The sequence below is a fragment of the Trichoplusia ni genome, chromosome 4, assembly GCF_003590095.1.
Source record: "Trichoplusia ni isolate ovarian cell line Hi5 chromosome 4, tn1, whole genome shotgun sequence".
NCBI classification, from domain to species: domain Eukaryota; kingdom Metazoa; phylum Arthropoda; class Insecta; order Lepidoptera; family Noctuidae; genus Trichoplusia; species Trichoplusia ni.
This window is the reverse complement of record NC_039481.1, coordinates 16217232-16237428: the sequence shown is the minus strand read 5'-3', so window position 1 is coordinate 16237428 and position 20197 is coordinate 16217232. Positions and strand designations below refer to the sequence as shown.

At 35.4% G+C, this 20197-nt stretch overlaps 2 protein-coding genes across 2 annotated transcripts in view; both read left to right on the top strand.

Moving 5' to 3' along the window:
- The window catches only part of LOC113493145 (whirlin), a 71261-nt gene extending 68367 nt beyond the window's left edge, over positions 1-2894 (top strand). The window contains exon 19 of the mRNA XM_026870968.1: positions 12-2894. Coding sequence (XP_026726769.1) covers positions 12-92 — 81 coding nt within the window. The 3' untranslated portion in view covers positions 93-2894. The remainder of the gene's footprint in view (positions 1-11) is intronic.
- A 14520-nt stretch (positions 2895-17414) lies between these two features.
- Positions 17415-20061, top strand: LOC113493272 (cytochrome b5-like). Its single transcript, XM_026871167.1, has 3 exons — positions 17415-17624; positions 18324-18721; positions 18877-20061. Exons 2-3 carry the CDS (start codon positions 18431-18433, stop codon positions 19060-19062), a joined length of 477 nt encoding a protein of 158 aa, XP_026726968.1. The 5' UTR covers positions 17415-17624; positions 18324-18430; the 3' UTR covers positions 19063-20061.
- Positions 20062-20197: the final 136 nt, after the last annotated feature.

Genomic DNA, 20197 nt, shown 5'->3' with positions numbered 1-20197 from the left:
TACGACCGCAGGAGATCGAGTTCCTTGTGGTGGAGGCGAAAAAGTCAAATCTAGAGCCGAAGCCAACAGCGCTGATTTTCTTGGAGGCCTAACATCTACTGTCCCTCCCCGCCAGCGACCCGCCGGCCGCGCTGGGCAGCGCGGCTCCGGGGGTCGACCTCACCGCGCACACCACGGAATAGCCAATTCCAACCTGCGCTGCCACATGCTCTTCTAAGCTGTGGCGGCAAGCAGCACTGACGTACCGGCTATACGACGCCGAGACGCGCCGGCGACTGACGCAGGTGTCTGTGTGTAAACAGGCTACGAATCTAATGGCACAAGGGAGGCGATGATATTTTTTTGTGATGACGAGTCGTCCGGAGCGACGGAAGATTAGTTACGAATGTTATGATGCACCGCCCGACGGGTTCTGAACGAAATCTCTCGAGACCGCAACGCGACCCATCTTTACGATAGGACGCTCGGGTGGGCTGAAATTTTGTAAATCGTTTTCTAGGAGAGTAGCTATTAATCCGATTTTAACAGTAGGCGGCGACTGAATTTTATAAAAAGAATCTCCTACTTTTACCGTTTACTATAAATTCATCTTAAAAATTCACAAATTTTAAAAATCACGATTTTAAGGAGGTATAGAGATCGATAATTCCGTGATTCATTTGATAGAACTAGAGTTGTAAAGAGATGACGATAACATAGATCTTACGAAGTTCATTTTTTAATCGTGCTAAAGTTCAATCGATCGGTAACGGTGCTACGAGAAGATTATCATGTTTCAAGTAAAGTATCGTCCTCGAGTCATGTCCCATCTGTAGTTGTCACTAGTGCCGTGTAGAGTGCTTCCGGTCGGCACATCGCCACACGCAGCACGCGGCGCGCTCCTAAGCAAGCAGCTTACTGAATCTAACTCCGTCGCGTTCCGTCATAGCTTTCCTCATTAGTTTCATTCGAAACTTTTTTACTCAATTCTAGCTAAATTTTACCATTCTAACATAAAAATTAATTTTGTAGTAAATCAGTTTAGCTCTGTTGATGAAAACGCGTAAACGTTTTTCATTTGGTTCTTTCTCGGTCCATATCGCTTCCTTTAGTTTGCTTAGCGAGTGTTACATAGAAGGTGCGTCAAACATGTCATTCCATCAGGTAGATAAGCGGTGAGTTAACGAAAATATGGCGGAGAGGGATTTTAGCCCACTCTTTGATCTATATAAGTAGATAATAAGTGAATGTGTGCAATATAATCCAATGTTAGATGTTAGAATCAATAAACAGTCTTTGGCGTCGATGTTATAGTTCGCTAGGCGGCGCCGACTGTGCCGCACGACGCATGCGCGGCGTGGTCAGCGCCGCTGTGCTCGCCTGTACCCGGTGTATCGATGTGAGTGTTGCTAGAGCTTTTAATATAACGTACAGCTACTGCTGTAGATATTGTACACGTTCCCACAATGATACCTACATATATTTGTATAAATGTAACATGCTATAACTGAACCTCATTACCCCTTATAATCTCTACAAGCGACCGTTGTAAATATATATCTGTATCTACTCATAAGCTGTAAATATCAAATTTGAATGTATTGTAATATAAAAATATTATTATAAATATTTATTGAAGTTAGTGCCAAAAGCATTTTACATTCCCCACTAGGCGTGTACACTGTACTGTATGGAGACGCAGAGCCTTCGGCGGTTCGGCGGAGACAGTTACTGCTCACATCTATATCTATACCTACCTACTCATCAAGTTAACGGCTAATCTCACTCAATACGCTTCTAATATTAGGATTTGGACATCATTGACATGTATTCTTTCATTGTATAATCAAAAGACATTCCGTATTATAAAATAAATAATTCTCTTTTAACATTTTATATTTTCACGGTTCGCACGACGACCTAGTGAATATTTCCGTTACCTTTGAGAACGTTTGTGATTTGTGTCACGTGCATTGACATCCGCCTTTTCCTGATTAATGTTTTATTCACAAAAATAATAATGAGCAGAAATTGCACTGAAACAAATATATTTTGTACGAGTAATTATAGTTAATTTTAATCTTATACCTAATTGTATTTAAAGTAACCAATAAGTTTTTATGATTACACTTAAGCGGTCATGTGTAGAGGCAGGCGCGTCCGAGCCGCCGTGTGACCGGCTCCTGACCCGGCCAGCCTTCTATTTGAGTCAATTCATCATTTACGTACGTATTAAACACGTCAAACCGAAAGCAATTTAAGAGTAGTGATTAAGAGATTATTTTAGCAACAAATCTTTAGGTTACCTCATACTTTGAATAGAATATCGTGGATATCATATGGCAGACCTGCTTTTGTTTGGTTTGTAGATTTGTTTACCAACAGCTTGCAGTAGTTTGTATAGATCGCGTCTATAGTACTACAGTCGCCTTTGAATCCCGCAGTGCCTCTCGTTATTGGCAACCTATTATAATATATCCTAAATATTGCGAGCCGTCCATTTATTTTGCCTTTAGTTTATCCTCGACTGCTGTGAGGTTAACGTGGATTTTATATCTGTATAATCGACCTTTGCTAATCTCAATGTGTTGGTAAACATTTCACGGGTATTTAAGTAATGTTTAAACTTTGCAGGTGTTTGGTTGAGAAGATCTATGTTGTAGTCTGTTGTTAAGTTTGTCGTTGATGACAAAAATATATTGTTATCTAGATAATTACATTTTGTTTTATTCCGAGTCGTGCCATTTGTGGATATCTAACACGAGACAACAAACACTTAATCATGAGCTGCTTATCATTTCAAACAACTAAATATTGTCTGAACAGTGAACAATAAAAGGTTATTGGACTTGCCCACTTATAAATCAACAACTACATTATTAAAAGGTACATTTACCTTGACATTGCAGTTTTGCGAAGGTCTAGCAGGGACAAATACGATAACGCTATCGAATCTACTACAGAACCTAACGTTGACCCCAATAAAGTGGCATGGACGTGGACCTCGGGGAGCGCCTGACAACAAGAGCTGAGCAAACATTGACACAACTTGTTTTTAATCTGTACTGGGTCGCATTTTAGTACAAAGTAAGTATCTACCAGAACTTAATCACCCTTTAAATGGCTTAAACAAAATAATTAAATACTTCTTACTACTAAACCTTATCAAGCGAAAACTAACGGTATGGTAAATTTAAAAAAAAAGCGAATTATTACTGGCGAAAAAGTAAAAATAAATAAAGAGGATAAATTAAAAGACAAAAGCTTTAAATATCAGTTATCTTCACGACGTATGCCAGACATGCAGCATGTTAGATACAGCCTTAGTTCACGACTTGCAGATCGTATTGACACCGCTTGAAGTTATTCCCATCCGATAAGGGAACAGATCGTGACGATACTGCAAGTAAATAGTTGCGCAGTCACGGGCACAGTTACTCCTACCTTTAAGTAAATAGGACATTTATTTCTGCAGAGACTTTGTAGATCGTATATCTCCGACTCATTTCTTTAAGAATATCTATGGGAAATGTTTAACGGGAAGTATAAATTTATTGTATTCATTGTCAATATTGTTGGTAAACAATCAAAAATATTTGACTGGTGCGATTCTGTCGTATTCACGGCTGCAAATTTAGTGGAACCTGAACAACATGTTTGTCCAAAATTTTTAGTGGTGCGATCCTGACGTATATTTAAATGTGGTATCTACTCAAATATTATAAAAAATAAATGATGACACAAAGCCCATTTAAGCACGCTTTGTAACAACAACCATCGCTTACAGTCAATTATCTCCGAATCTTTTAGACCGATTAATTTGAAATTTGGTACACATATCAATTCCTGTGACCCAAACACAGAGGTGTGACGTGAGCAGATGAAATCTGTATATGCGGGGTCATTTTTGGGGAGGAAGGGGAAAACTAAAAAAAATAATCTGAAAACTGCATCGTGTTGCATATCAAATGAAAGGTCTTGTTGAGAAGATCTTAAATGTTTTTTTTTAATTTTAAAATAAATAGTTTCCAAGTTATTCAAGAAAATAGACGAAAATTGACCATTCCCCCCCCCCTTATCTCCGAAACTACTGAACCTAAAATTTTGAAAAAAATACAGAAATTAGTTTTCTCCTTATAGATTATAGGAAAACCTATAAGAAGTCCATGATATTAAAAGAACATGGTAAATCACTCAATATTGTGCGTACCAACTTACATTTGCAGGTGGAATGTGTGGGAGAACATATTTTTTAACTCCAAAAACATGATAGATAACATCGTACGGAACCCTCTTCACGCGGCTTCAACTCTAATAACTAAAAACAAAATAATTTGATTGCCCGGATAACCGAGTGGTTGAGGTCACCACGCCAAAACCCCTGTGCGCGACGTGGCGCGGGTTCGATCCCCGCGTAGGACAAACATTTGTTTGATCCACGAATGCTTGTTCTGAATCTGGGCGTCTTTGTGCATGTGAATAAATTGGATGTTCCCCGCGACACAAGGAATAAATGCCTTACTGCAGGAGTCGTTTTTTTTTTTACTTTAACCAGTTAACAGAATGTTTAAGAATTACAATCACTGTAAAAGTATCACATTAAATGGAAAATATACGAAATGAAACATTCTCTTCAAACTACAAAATGACTATTACAGGGGCAAGGGGCCGGTACGAGGTGTAAGGTCATTTTCACATGCTAATTATGTGCTCACATTTAATCTATTTTATCCCAGTATTGCACAATATTTTCAATTTATTTGCAACAAATATTTTTCGAAATTATTGAGATTTTAATTATTCTAGAAGCTTTAAACAAAATGATATTGAATGTAGATAACTTACGTGACATTTGAAGGTATGCCAACAAGATACAACTAATACTAGAGTGATCCCGTTGAGAGGATGTGTAGCTTAAAGAAGAACAAGACATTTTATTTGTACATAATCCCAAAGCTGGGCAATGGTCTCTAAATCGTCAAGCCAGCCCTTCCTAAGACGTCCGCGGTGAAATAAAGTCCATCTGCTGACTCCCATCGTGTAGTGATATTTACCCAGTAGTCACTGTCCATGCGGCTGAGGGAATCGCACAACCGCATATTAGCTTGACAACCATTTTGCCGATGTCTGTAATCCCAGTCTTGGAACGAAAAGTGATGTTCAGAATTCTGTCCATTAATTAGACATAATAAAAGATACAAATACGAGATGAACTCTACCTATAAATTCCGACATAGTTACTTAAACAAAGGTATATCAAAGCAATTTATCTCCCACAATTCGTCATCGTATGATATTTCATATCGAAACCACGACCCCAGACATTAAACGCCAAATATTGAAGTAAGAACGGCACAAACAAATTGTATCTGCTATCAAGTAATTGTAAGTACCTATTTAAGCTCACAAGTGAATAATATGACGATACGAAATGTTATAAACATATTATCTGTTGTCATCCAGTAATCTAGTCGGTACTGAACAAATGATTATGGAGCTCAAGGAGGTTCAAGGTGTTGAATAGAATCTAGTCAGGAGAAGAAAACACGGTCTCAGTTTACCTTTTTGCCCGAATCTTCATGCACAGCCGACTCCTCTGGGGAGAAGGAGAAAGAAGAGGGTGGAGGAGAATGTTAGATTCCTACTGACCAAACCTGAATCGTCGTGCAACGTCTTCCGCATGATTTCGGTGCATTTCAATGCATAGAAATTCTTCACGCACCAACCGCGGGCACCGTCAGCATTAACAATCAATCAATAAAAAAAAAATCAAATCAATATTTAAACAATAATTATTAAATGTCTTACTGATTTTACAGTTTCTTTGGGTTCTCGTTATATAATTCATTACGTTATATATATAACCATTATCTATGTAGGTATTTGTGGCCAAATGACATTCAGTAAAATTCATATCGATGATGATGGAAATATATGGCAATTCAATAAGTAAGAAAAACGGCATATTGAGTCAACTAACGCAGTGGAAAAACGTTAAATTAAACGAAAAAGTTCGGCGGCGAAAAACAAGGCGACACGAAAACATTTCATTTTTTTTTGAGAGAAATTTAATACAGGCAATGGTTTTTAGACTTAAAACTACCTACATATATACATATTTTTGTTACACACACATACGTGAAAGTGTATTTTAAATTTTCTTTACAGGATTTCTGAAATTTATTTTTTGTATAATATACATTTCAATCTTTAACCATTATAAACCCCTTTTGCCCCACTGCGACCAAAAACACCCAGAGGGCAAAAAATAAAGGTTTGTCAGAACCTAATCGGTGTTTTCAAATTCGGGTTATCAAAGTCAAAATACAACAATGTACCTGTAAAGTGCATGAATTAGCGTTTTTTCGCGAGCAGTATCTGTCAACAGAGCCATTTTATCTATAGGCGGCACCTCCTACAATAGGTATAGGTATCTTAAAAAAGAATTATAAAAATTACGTAAGAAGCTTTTTCGAAGACCTTATTACTGCTTGTACCTATCAAAAATTGAAATGTTAGTTAACATAAGAATGTCATCAAATTATACAAAATACTAGACTAACAAGTTAGTATTAAGAAAATATTGTTTAAGGAATACTATATCGCTTGTTACAACCATATGCCATTTTTCACAATGACCTAAAATAGGCAGCCTTTTTCAAAATTACTTAATTATACATTTGAATATCCGTACTTTGGATTTTCTTGATAAATAAATATATCTTAATATATAATTATTATCTGTGTGGCACGTGTTCTAGGAGATGTCTATGTAAACATGGGCGTGTCATTGTTTTGATTCCGTACTATTATTTGCGATAAATATCAAAACAACTCTAACTTTCTCTTAATTATGATAAAGATTATTGTCACGAGATTTGTTGTTTATGATACTTACGACAGTTAATATGCAATTATTTTTGTATCCTGCACAACAAATTTGAAATAAACTGTTGATTCTACAAATTGCAATAATTAAAATACTAAACCGTTTTCTTTCTATCATGTTTTCAGAAGGAGAATTATATCGCCATCTATTGAAAGCAAAATTGAGCCTGTACCTATTAAGGGTTAATTTTCGACAATCATTACCACCAACCAATCACAACGTATCACATGACAATGGAATTAAACTGACAAGTGGTGACTCGCCAGCTTAAAAATGGGCTAAATTATACCGCCACGATAGGCAGCAAGAGGCAAAACAAATGGCTTAGGCTAGGGGTGTAGAGAAGAGCAACACCCATTTCACAAACATGGGCCATAGACCTGGTTTCCTCGCTATAACGCCATTAGACACTTCCACCCTGAGCATGTAGCGACTCCTCTCCAGCGAGCCAGTTAAAGCAAGAAAGAGTTGGAAGCCTCTAAAGAGTGACCCCCTTAGGCAATCGGGATTCGTTGTGACTGCAAACAGCTGGCCGCAAGTCGCCCTGCGGATGTATGCTCCCCAGCTACACTCTAGTCTTGCTTTATTCCTGTAATGAGATAACTACTCACCCAGGAAAAGTAATTCGTAAATTTTTCTGAATATTCTTAATACAACAAAATAATAATAAGCGATAAGAAGATAAGCCTTAAATCACAAGTTAACTATTCCGATGATTCAGGTGTTTTCATGTCAACAATCCTTCCAAGTTATCACCAAGTAAAGATGAAATCAACAAAGCCGAGAACTTCGACCCACATCGACATGATGACGCTTGCTCCACATACTGCAGACCGAGACTAACCAGTTACACTATTAGATAAATATGTTTATCGCACATTGCACATGTTTTAATAAAGTTTAAATCTAAATAGCGGTCATGAAATAACCGGAAATAAGCGGATATACTCCTTATCTATACTAGTTATTGACATTTATCTAAACTACATTTTTATTAGTTTCCCTTTTCTGAATATTCGATAATTGCATTAGGTATTGCTGTCATTATTAGATTCTGAGTACCTTAAACTTTCGTGAACCTAAGTCGTTTTGCATTTGCATTTATAATATAATTTATCTTGAATTATGCAGTCGTAAAAATCCATAATTAATCACCACTGATATAGAGCCAGGTATTTTTTTAAATGTAATATGCAAATATGAATTTTAAGCCAAAAAACAACAAAATATAAGAAGCTCACATGTCATATCGCGTGCTTGAATATTTCTCAAAAGCAGACCAGTCTCGACCAGACGAGTAGTTCAAGTTCAAGGATTATGAAACGGTCGATTTCAGGTTTTAAATACTGTTTTTTTCTCCTATACTTTCCTTGTACGTAATTTTATATCAATCGTTTCATTAAGTATAGATGAACTCGACCCGTAATCAGCTATTTTTAAACAAATCAGTCAGATAACAAATGAGTACCTATATATTAAAGCCAATTTCAGTCGTGAGGCAGAGCACTTGTAAAGTATAATAATACTACGCTAGTTGTCCCAAAAAACGTTGTTTTTTTTTTGTAGTGCTGGAAAATGGTCTATACCCTCTAGGTATGAAAAATAGATGTCCGATTCTCAGACCTACCGAATATGTGCACAAAATTTCATGAGAATCGGTCGAGCCGTTTCGGAGGGGTTCAATTTCGTACACCTTTATATATAAGATATACTTTAGAAAAGTTCACACCATTTGATTTCAAAATTGATTCAGCGAATTCCAAGATTACCCCTTCAACGTCATAAGCTTTACCTCTTCATAACATTAGTATATATTTATAAGTGTGTAGCGTTAATTAGTACTTGTAAATACCAGCCATAGATCATCGGAGAGGTCTCGCTGTCAACACAAGACACACTTATCTAGCAGGACCGGATATGTGTCGGATACTTATAATATATTGTATTGTCTCATACATTTATATAGGTAAGGGGGATATTAACTGTCCATTATACGCAAACGTTATAGAAAAGCTGTAATCTACTTTGGTCTATTTGGGACTATACACTTCGTCTACGCTAGGAGAAGTACCTAGTAGAATAACCAAGAAATTTAATCATTTCCACTTCAAAAATATTTAGCTTTATTTAATAAAGTAGTACACAATTCCAGAATTTGATTACCTTTCAAGATTTATCGGTTTTGTCCACATTAGCATACCGATGCATGAGAACGATCTCTAATTAAGAGCCGACGAAAAAACAAATTAACATAAACAAGTAAAAATTTATTTTATCAGCGTGTGTCTACTAAGTTTTAAGAGATAAACGGTGAATAGGTACACAAATTTTCATTGCCATCTCGTAATAGATTAAATTAAGTTACGAAAATTACAAGGTCAGATAGATAGGAAGCTTGCGAAGAAATAAAAATAAATTGGCGAAATACACGTCCGCTGATAACTATTGAATCAATGTTAAAAAGGAGAGATTAACTATTGTTTTTCAAATATAAGTATTTTTGATAGAAGGTAAAAGCTATTTTGGATTGGTTTTTTTTATCATGGTACTTATCAAAACAAAATCAGGGAACTCAAACTGGGATGGGATGGGAACGCCTTTTATTGCGAATCTCTTACAGCCATCGTCAGCTCCAACAACTGATATGTGATTTTAATATAACATTATCACGCAATAAAAATACGCATGAGCATAAAATTTTCGTTCAAAGGGAAACCGGGAAGAAAGTCATATTTTTTATATAAAACGACAGGTGAAATTTAATAAAACTGTAATAGATGTGAAGATGATGATAGTAGAAAAAAATAAGCTATAGTATGCTAAACATCTAATAGTTGGTACACAGGTTTATCAACCACGCGATAAAGTGATCGACTCATGTATTGTAACTACTTATCAACAAACAAAATTAAAAAATCCACAACAACAACAATAATTTTCCTACTGTTATAGGAATAATAATTTTGACGCAAATAAACTATAAATTGAACATTGATTCGGCGTAACATGTATTGTCTGACGCAACTAGTAGTGAATGAATATCATCCACTAAACATGCTGCGTGGCTCGTTACGTCAGGCGGCCGGGCTTGCCCCCCGCGGCTCGCCAGCCGGCACTGGCGCGGCCGCACGCAGGTAGCGCGCGCGGACCGCGTGCCAACACCTCACGATATAACCAAACCGCCTTGCATCACCCAACTGTCACACGTGCACTATTCCTAATCAATACAATCAGCAGTTTGACCACTTCCAACAAGTTCACCATGACTAAAAACTCAATTAAGCTGAATAAAATCAAATCCATTTTGCACTTTGCTTGGCTTAGTTTTTGACGAAGTAAGTTTAGTAGAACGTAATCCATATAAATAGAGATTACTTAGTCATCTAAATATTTCAAAGATATTATATCTCGCGTTTACGTTTTCTCGTAGATAGCAAAAGGTTAGAGAGATGCATTCGATAATGACCTACGGTACGCTCATTATTGACGATAATAAACGATTTGAAAAACCCATAGCGATACCTGGAAAGGAATTGCAGCGCTAAATTAAGTAAATTGTTTAAATCTACCGCTAGCCAAAATTTGGACCCTATTACTGAAGCAATTGCGTTGGGTAAATTATGAAGTTTACACAGATTGACGTAAGCATTTCTACTGCCGCTACACACATAAAATTGCTAAAAATAAAGATCGAGGTTTAGCAACGATTGTTACAGTAATAATTTTTTGGGCTAATTTTGTTTTTTTTTGCTACAAATTTGTTTTTTTTTTTGTAATTTATCCCGTCTAGTGAGTTTGATTCGCACATAACCTATTTTTTTTGGAATCTATGGATATCCTACATCAATAGACTTATTGCCAAATCAACAAAACAACTGTTTACTGAAAAAATGTAAAGTACCGCAGTTTTGCTTACAAGAAAAATATATGATAGTTACATGAAAAAACATGCATATCACTGGTAAATAAGAGTAATTGAACCGTGAATCAGTATCTACGTGGTCCGATATCACAGCTAATTACCAGTAAACGTAGCAAGTGATATACCGGTCTTAACGATATTGTCATGAAAAGCTGGACTACGTATGAAAAATTTAGTGTGCTTATTATCACACCGGTAGCAACAGCTGACTGATCATCAGTTGTGGATAGAGCTATCTAGAATTAAAATTTCGATTATTGCTCTTTAGAAACTATAACGTTTCATTCTATCCTTATGAAAAAAAAAACACATTAACTACAATTTTGAAATACGCAATAAGTAGATATTAATGTCAAGCACAAAATAAGCCTACGGTATGTTTTGCTGTTTATTCTATAATATATGATGGCCATAATTTAAAAGTTAATACAGCCCATGTATTTTTCATGTAAGTATATTTTTTTTAACATTTTTTTGCAATAAGTAGGTCCTAGTGCGAAATAACAACAATCAATCATTTGCATAAAATACAAAATACATAAAAATATACGCAAGTGAAAACCCAAGAACTATTAAGACATTTCAGTCTGATAAATTAGTCGAAATTTTCATACTAATAATACAATTTTTAGTTTGTTTATTTACATGCAAGTCGGAAGTATTAATAATCTAGTCGAGGCACGAGCCGCTTCACGACACTGACAGAAAACATTGCATCAGCCGCACGCCGCTGACACCCGCGGACTCTACCGCCACTCTACCTACGCTAAAAAGGTTACAACATCGTATTCGATAATACAAGATTACAGATATAGAACAACTGGAACTCGGTCATTAGACCTCAAGTTCTGAACGAAAATAATGCTAAGAAAATTGAAAATGTTGTAGGATTATGCTAATTTAGAAGAAAGTATGAAAGTGAAGAGAATTTCTAGAATGTTTTATGCATTTCGGTGTAATTTGACTGCTAAAGAAATAACACTCAGATTATAGATAATCATGAATCCAGATATCCAGTCAGCATTCCGTATTTAAATGTAGCATACATTTCATGCATTTGATGTTAATGTAGAGCCCCTTTTTACCATCTTTTCCCAAGAGCTCCGAAAACTGTCATTAGAATTTTCATTCTCTAACGACAGTTTACAAGACCGCGTGGCCCTTTCTTCCTGCAATCATCCTAAGAGATTAGATTAAATTTGTATTACTTAATCTTTTCTCTTTCCAGTATTTCTAATTAGGTTATCATGCGACATTTACGTGATCAGTTACTGTCATCCCGACTTAACTATCAGTCCATACAAAATGTGCGTCTGAATCTCAGGCTGAATGTATAATGAATAGGTAATTAGGAATTATAAAGACGTAAAAATCGATAAGGCATACACTGGCATGGTCACGGTCGGACGGCCGCTCTACATGTCCACACATCTGACCCGACCTCAGATCACCTCGTGATATTTTGCTCCAATTTCATCCGGATTTCTTTGGATCGAGAGACGGATCTATGAATGTGCAATTAGCTTTGCTAATTATGCGTAGTCCGTGCTAACGTTGACACGAGGCTAAAGTACTCATCTATTTCATTAAGTTAAACAGTTCACTGCATAATTCAAGATTAATATAATTATTACAAAGTTGTTGGCATTATAATGGAAAAGCCTATTAATTTTAGACTTGTAACATTATTTTTAACATATCTTAGATACCTACCAAGTTATAATATCTATTACTAATTTATGTATTCAAATAATAAAAATATAATAAATTGTATGTTTCTTGATTTTTATTGCAAAACTTTTAATGACCTTTTAATTATTATCGAGCTATCGAACAATAACCAGTTTGTTACATTTCCTTAGTATTACACAACATTAGACACTATAGTCTGGACCAAGATGCCATTAAAAAACTTATTAATTAGACGTGGCTTATCAATTGCGTGCCGTCTCGTCTGTCATTGAACTAAATTGGCACCCTATCGATAAGAGATGGTTTGAATATTGGCACAGATTGGCTACTACGATATACTCTTTAAATACTACAAATGTTTATAATAACATTCGTTTGTAGAGTTTTAGAGCTTGGGCAGACCTGAAACATAGAGAAGACTCTCAGGTTTAAAGCCATCATAAGTTTTACCTCAAAAAACGACATATTGAGTATTAATAGATTATTGTGCACCTGCACGCTGTCTGCCAGCGCTCTGCATAGGCAGCACAGGTGAAATCTATTGGCACACACGTTACCACTAATCTACCCACAGTTTGACTATACAAATAACATTAACATGTTTACTTATTTAAGCAATAACATGCCTATCGACGTATCCATTACAGTGAAAATGCCCTTTAATAGCTATTGTGTCAAAACACTTTCAACAGACATAATTTTTCCACTTCAATTACGAGTTTAGATGCAGGAAAAAACAAATCATTGACGCAACAATGACTAATACTCTTAAGAAAAATACATATTTTGTTATTGTACAGGTCCTATGTTTATGTTCCCTTGTATGTTTTATTTATATAAAAAAAAAAAATAAAAAATATAATATGCAAACTGCGTAAAAACGTTTGTCAATAATAATTTAATGGGAATCACAAAATACGTCATTCACATAAGTTATAAGGTAATTTGAATTTTAAGCCTTTATCGATGATAAAAGTCTTGAGGAAAATATGTTATGTAGAAGGGACGTGGTTGTGACAAACCAAAGTCTTGAAAGCATTTTTAAGCCTTTTTTATTTAATTTTCAGGATAAACCACTTTTTGTTACGCAAATACTGTCTTTCAAATAGATTTTTTTTGTGCTATAAGTATGGTAACAAATAAAGTGGTAGCTTTACGGTCCTAAAAACAGAAGTGTGGACAACACATAGGTGTGGAGTTTGCAGATTAGACCCACCCCGGGAAGCTTTTAGGTAGGGGACTTATTCAAAGTTAAATATAATTTAACAAATATTTCCAGATAAACGGTAAAAGAAAATAACTTGAGGAAACCTAGATTACTAATACTGGAATCCTCCACAAAAAACAAGAGTAGTGATTTTTTTTTTTAACCCTTCTCTACATAATGAGAAGCATTAACCCAGCAGAGTAAAATCAAAATCTGTCATAGCACGTATATTAAAAAAAAGTGTCTCAATGTCGTAATTATAAATTGCTCCGAGCCGTATCCGAATTTACATAAGTTCTTACAATACCTATTATATAACAAAAACACTGGAAAAATCTAGAATATAAACACTAACGTAAGTGTGGTAAAAAAGTGTTTTTCCTTTCGTCATAATGAAGAGATAACAAACGCAAAGCACTAAAGCAGTGTTTTTGTTCAATGAATTGTTATTGAAACATTGTAGCCTTGATCTTGAGTGCGTAACCTACAAAAGTTAAGAAAATATCATTATTTGTGACAGTTCAATGTCTTTTATGATTAACTCTCTTTTAAAACAGTTATCCGTAAAGCTGAGAGTTCTTTTCCGAATTGATGTTGTTTTTTATTGTTTTTATTTTCCTTTTCTTCTCAGGGTAGTCAGATAGGAAATGTCGACTCCAGCGTTCTCAAAAAAAGCATGTAAAAATGATGATATATCCTAGTAGCAAATAAGTTATTTCATTTCATTTTTAAGATTCCGTACCCAAAGGAAAAAGAAACAGATTTTCCTTTGATATTTTTCCTCACGATAAGTAGATAATATTGTGACAATTAGAATACTGAGATTAAGAAAATAATCAGTTGCTTTGAAAAATAAATTGTTTGCGTAGACGTGCCTATCAATTTTTGAATAAAAAAAATTGAATCATTCAGTTGTAGTAAATAATTGAACCTATAAACTAAACAAGACTAATTATTAAACATTATACGAAATAGTCAATATTGTATATTTAATTCATAACTCCAGGAATATGTGTACAGATAGGAAAAAGTACTGTTACTCTCAGGAGGTAAAGGAAAATACATAGTTCTGTTTCATAGATATTTATAATTTGTGCTGGGGAATCCTCATTATATCATGTTCATTAAATGGAAAGTTCTAGTTAGTGTAACAAGGTACCTACATATATTTGCGCCCTAACGATGGACATTCCTCATTAGACTTCAGACTATTCTTTCTAGTAAACAATCGTAGGCTTAAAGCCATTTTACCTGCCAAAATAAAGCACTAACTCTACAACAGAGCTACGGACTCACACATTCTACAATTACCTACAAAGTGTGTACTAACATTTAGAAAAGTTAAGCGAAAAACACGTTCCTTAGTTTAACTCATAACCTTTACCCTTATCGTAGATTCATACATAACCGTGAATAGTCAGATTACTTATCGCTTATCATTGGCATTCTAGAAAAAAGGTTCATTATCCGCACGTCCGCGAACCCATGACATCGCCAGATATTTACATAAGAAATGTAAAAACATTGATGACGTAGGACCTGCGAGAATCGCGAGTTTACGCCTATGTTTACACGTCACTTATTTTGATGGCTCCATGTTATTCAACAGAAAATAAACGGGATGACGGTTCGACGCACGCATAACGCATCATAATTTTAAACAACTGTCAAAACAATTATGATCTCTGTTAATAATAAATATCCGGTGTTATTTCTAGATAGACTGTCACTTAATAATATTAATACTAATTTTAGCTTTCTGCTTGTTTTCATGTCAGTAATGTGTTATTTGCATGCAGAAACCGCATTACGTTTTTCAAAAGTCACTTACCAATTATCTTTTATAATAATTACATTAAAAATGATAATCATACTCGATAGTCAACTGTAATTTTCCTCATGATCTGTGTTTACCCAAATGACTTCTATGGAAAAATTGTCGCACCTACCTGACCTATGATGCAATATTATCACTAGGCTTATAAATATACATTAACGAATATAGGCTTTACATCTTAAAATAGTCATTCTTTTTTTCAGTAATGTATGCAGGTCACCCTTTGAAGGCCTTAGACAAATTTGCTTTGAAGACTCATACGATTATCAATTTTGGGTCATAAAACATAAATATCAGAATATCGTTTAAAACCTAATAAGGGACATGCAACAGACTATCTTACTACCTTAAAACTCTTTTTACTCCTGTGTACAGACGACCAGAGGGTCGTCTGTAGACAGGAGTCCCAAACATTGGAATAACGATTTTATACTACTTCATCACCTAACTAATACGATACCTATTATATATTTAAATTTTCTGTAGCTCTGCTCAAACGAAACATGTAAAACACGTTCTACCAACAATACACACTTATTTCTCATATCGACAAATATGCTGAAAGAGCATAAATGGGCAACGCTTTAGATTATTGCATCATTGTTTGTAAAACACGAAATTGATTATCTGTCAATTAAAAGGTGATCTTTTTAGAATGAGAACGCAATCGACAAAACGATTTTCATCAGACATGTTATTTGGCAGTAAGTAAGCAAAAATTCAAGGACTAACAAGTTTATCGAATTGATCATTATTATTCTTCCGAACCACCTTTGACTTTAAAGGTCGCCTTTGACCGTTTTTATTACTCAACTGGTAAGAGTTTTACTGCAGTTGAAAGCCCTATGCCCTATGAAACGAATTCATTTAACGTAATGTAGGGCACAATACGTTAAATGAATTTGTTTTTTACTGGAATATTGAATTATCAAATAAGACTCATTATTTCATCACAGGATGGCATTGATAAATTTATAAATGCGCCTTTACTTTTCACTTGTTTAATAAAGATACGTGCCTCTAACTTTTTTTATTTATTACGGAAACCTAACCTTTCTTTAAAGAAGCTGTCAGAAAAATTACTAACGAAATGTTAAAAGCGAATTTTTAATATATTATTATAATATTAAAGATGGCAGGGAGAAAAGAAGTAGAAGGATCAATTAAGACAGCACCATCGCGGTAAAGTAAAATAAGGAAGGAAAAAAGTATGTCGCATTTATAAAACTGAAACGGAAATAGGGTCAAAAGTTAGCTAAAGAACTAAGCTGCATAACTAATAGTGATAAGAAATGACGCGATTTCGAATGTTTGTGGGTGTCGTACGATATGTGGGTGACGGAGGTTCGTTCACCGCCCTACGTCACCGACGTCAACAGCGTCATAACTTAATACCGAGAAACAATACATAGGCCTAACACAAAATATTTTGATTTATTACATAAACATTTAGAAAATAGGCAATGCATTTCTGAATCATCTGAAGGAATTTGGAAGGCAAATGCAGGATGCCACCATTTATTTGGATATAAAGTCGCTTGTTCAAAAAACAATAGACACTTTATGTTGTTTCATGGGAAATTACTAAGAATATAATATATACCGTTATAGTAAATTAAATATTAGGGATGTTACTGCTTATAGTTGCTCTATATTATTAAAATAACTTGGGGTCAGATTAGTATCGGCATAAACTGTGAGTTGTCACTGATAACTGAGCAAAGGTAGCAGTAGACAAGCACACGACAATTTGGAAGCGTGCGGTCGCAGGGCCGCGCGGGCCAGCCGGGCGCGTCGGCGCGCGCCGCAAGATAGCCCGCGGTTACATCAGATCGAGCTGCGCCGGCGCGTGCCCCCGCGCTATATAAGTTACCGAGCCGCCACACACTGCTCATTCACAAATCGCAAGTGCTAGATGACAAGACGATAATAATTTGTGGCAATGTTCTACGCTCTCATGCAATCTTCAATCGTGAATAATAAACTGAAATACGAACAACTGTGGCATAGTGACAATTGGTGTGACAGTCATTCTCCGAGATTCGAACATCAACAGAGATAACCCAGAGTCCTTCAGATCGAGTGCAGTGATTAAAAGGTAAATATTATTTGTTTTGAAACATCATAAGTAGTTTACTTACAAGCCTCTCATTAAATGTGCAATATGTTGATAATCACACTGAACTAGAATTATAACTCATAATAGAAAATATTTTGTTTTTAAATGAATTATCTTGAAAACACTTTTACACGTTCTGGAGGTCATGATCTTTATCAAACTTTTAATTTACGTCAATAAATATTTCGAGATAACTTGCTTCTGATGATGCTTGTTGGCAAAACTTTTTCACATAATGCCTTTTTTATCTTCTGTTTAAAATTATTCGGGGTCAATCGATATCAATACGCTTCTGATACATGAGGATCGTACGATAAAAAGCATGAATATGCAGGATGCCTTTATATAGGAGAATATTGCCAATCCTTTGGTGGTTGCTTGGCTAGTCTAGACGTGTAAATCGATACGAGTTAACGGTATCGTATTTTAACTATTCACGCTCTAGTGCTTTTGCTGGCAGGGCTGCCGTTTATAAGTAACTTCTTTTACTGTCTACTAAAACTATAACAATGTCTAACTCTTTTCTGATTTAGAAAGTTAGCAATTATTCCCTGATTTGAAATAAAAAAAAACAATAATTTTAACTATGATAATTGATACAAGATAGGAACACTATTCTTAGGCAACCCTAAGACTAATAAATGCGGGCACTAATAAGGTTTCGTAATTACTTTACAGAGTGACAAGTTGACGATTAATCAATCGAGTCTAGATTACCTGAACGGACTAACGTGTCTGAGAAATAGTAAAGATTTACTAAGAAGAACTAACTATCAAGAGTTATAATGGCGACCGTGCAGACTGCTCCCGAGATGAGCCTCGCAAGTCCCTTGCCTGTGCAACAGGAACAATCTGAAATAGACCTGATGGCGCTTACCATGGCGGCGCTACGTTTTGTGAACCCGTGGTCGGTGGAATCCAAACCTAGCCAGTGGCAAACCCAGATAGTGCCCGGGTCACCTGAAGCCAAAGACCGAACCATCACTTTGGCGGAAGTGCGTATGCACGACACTCCACAAGACTGCTGGGTGGTCATTTACGATCGAGTATATGACATCACTAATTTCTTTGACGAGGTTAGTTGAAAAATCATACCTTAATTATTTGCATATCATATCTCTTAAACTAGCAGGAAACAATTATCGGACAGTACTTTTAATCCCAACTTTTTTACGATATCCAATATCAGCTACTTTGCTCGTATCTAATAGACAATTTTGTATTGTTACAGCATCCCGGTGGAGCGGACATAATGTTCGAGTACGCTGGTCACGACGCGAGCACCGCCTTCCGGAGCTCGGGCCACTCCCGCATGGCTCTCAAAGCCCTGGAACGTTTCCTAGTGGGGGAACTGCCTCTACCGGAGCGTATGTACCGACGTCCAGGCGGCATCCGTCTCAGTGATATACCGGAATGATATTAAAGGGAAAAAGCATTGACACTGCTGAAATCAACACAGTTTGAATACCATCGGTACTATCCCCGCCCATTAACTTTAAAATCAAAGTACCTCAAGATCAAAACTTAATCAAAAATGGCAAAAGGTTAATAATACTATTGTCCCATATTTCTTTGAAGTTAGATATTGCAATCAGTTATTTTATATAATTTTATGTACCAGCAGCTTTTATATCTGTAGGCATAGATATAAGTTTGTTATCATGTTAAAACATTCACCTAGGTAGAGGTACTAAATTAATACAATTTAGAGAATAGACTAACTACTAAGTCCTTAATTATACTACACCGTTAATGATCTAGACTTATTGGTTGTTAAATATATTAGTTTAGCTATCTATGTATTGACCGCTTGGGGCTAAAAGCTCCTTTTCTAACTTTGTGGTGGTTGGTTACAAGACTCTACAATAATATAATCGGCTCTGAGCTACTAATCGAATGTAGAATTTATAATGTCGTATAAATACCTGTAACTGGCGAGAACTCGTTACAGATGAGTTCCAAGCGGCCATGAATCTCACATTCCAGCGTTAACCTCAGTCTGTAATATGTTAGCGTCGATAAGCAGTGATGTAGTGTCGTGTTAACGTACTTGCAAGTAGGTACCTTATCCAAAGTTTATTATCATCTGTTGCTAACTGGTGGATGTTTTTAAGTATTGTATGTTTTTGCATTTATACGTAGAGTTCAGATATAGGTAATTGCTATTTTAACTTTTGTATAAACACGCTTTTAAACAAGATAAGTATAATATGTTTTAGTTTCAGTTCAAGTTTTCAGATATGGCATTTAAAATAGCATAATTTTTAATAGCATTGTACCTAGAATTTTTTTTGTAATTTTTAGTTTTATTTACAGTATTAATTAGGTATAAAATGTTGTTTTGTGAAGCAATGTGTTTTCCCCCTATGTTCCTACTACTTTGTATAATTAGACATAATAAAACTTCGTTATTAAACATTGAATTTTATTGACTTACCTACTTTTTTGAAAAGGCTATTCAAAACAGCTACCATGTTTGATATTTGTTGGTTACTGTTTACACGAATAGAGAATGACTATAAAACCGTAAGCATGTACGCATATAGAAACTT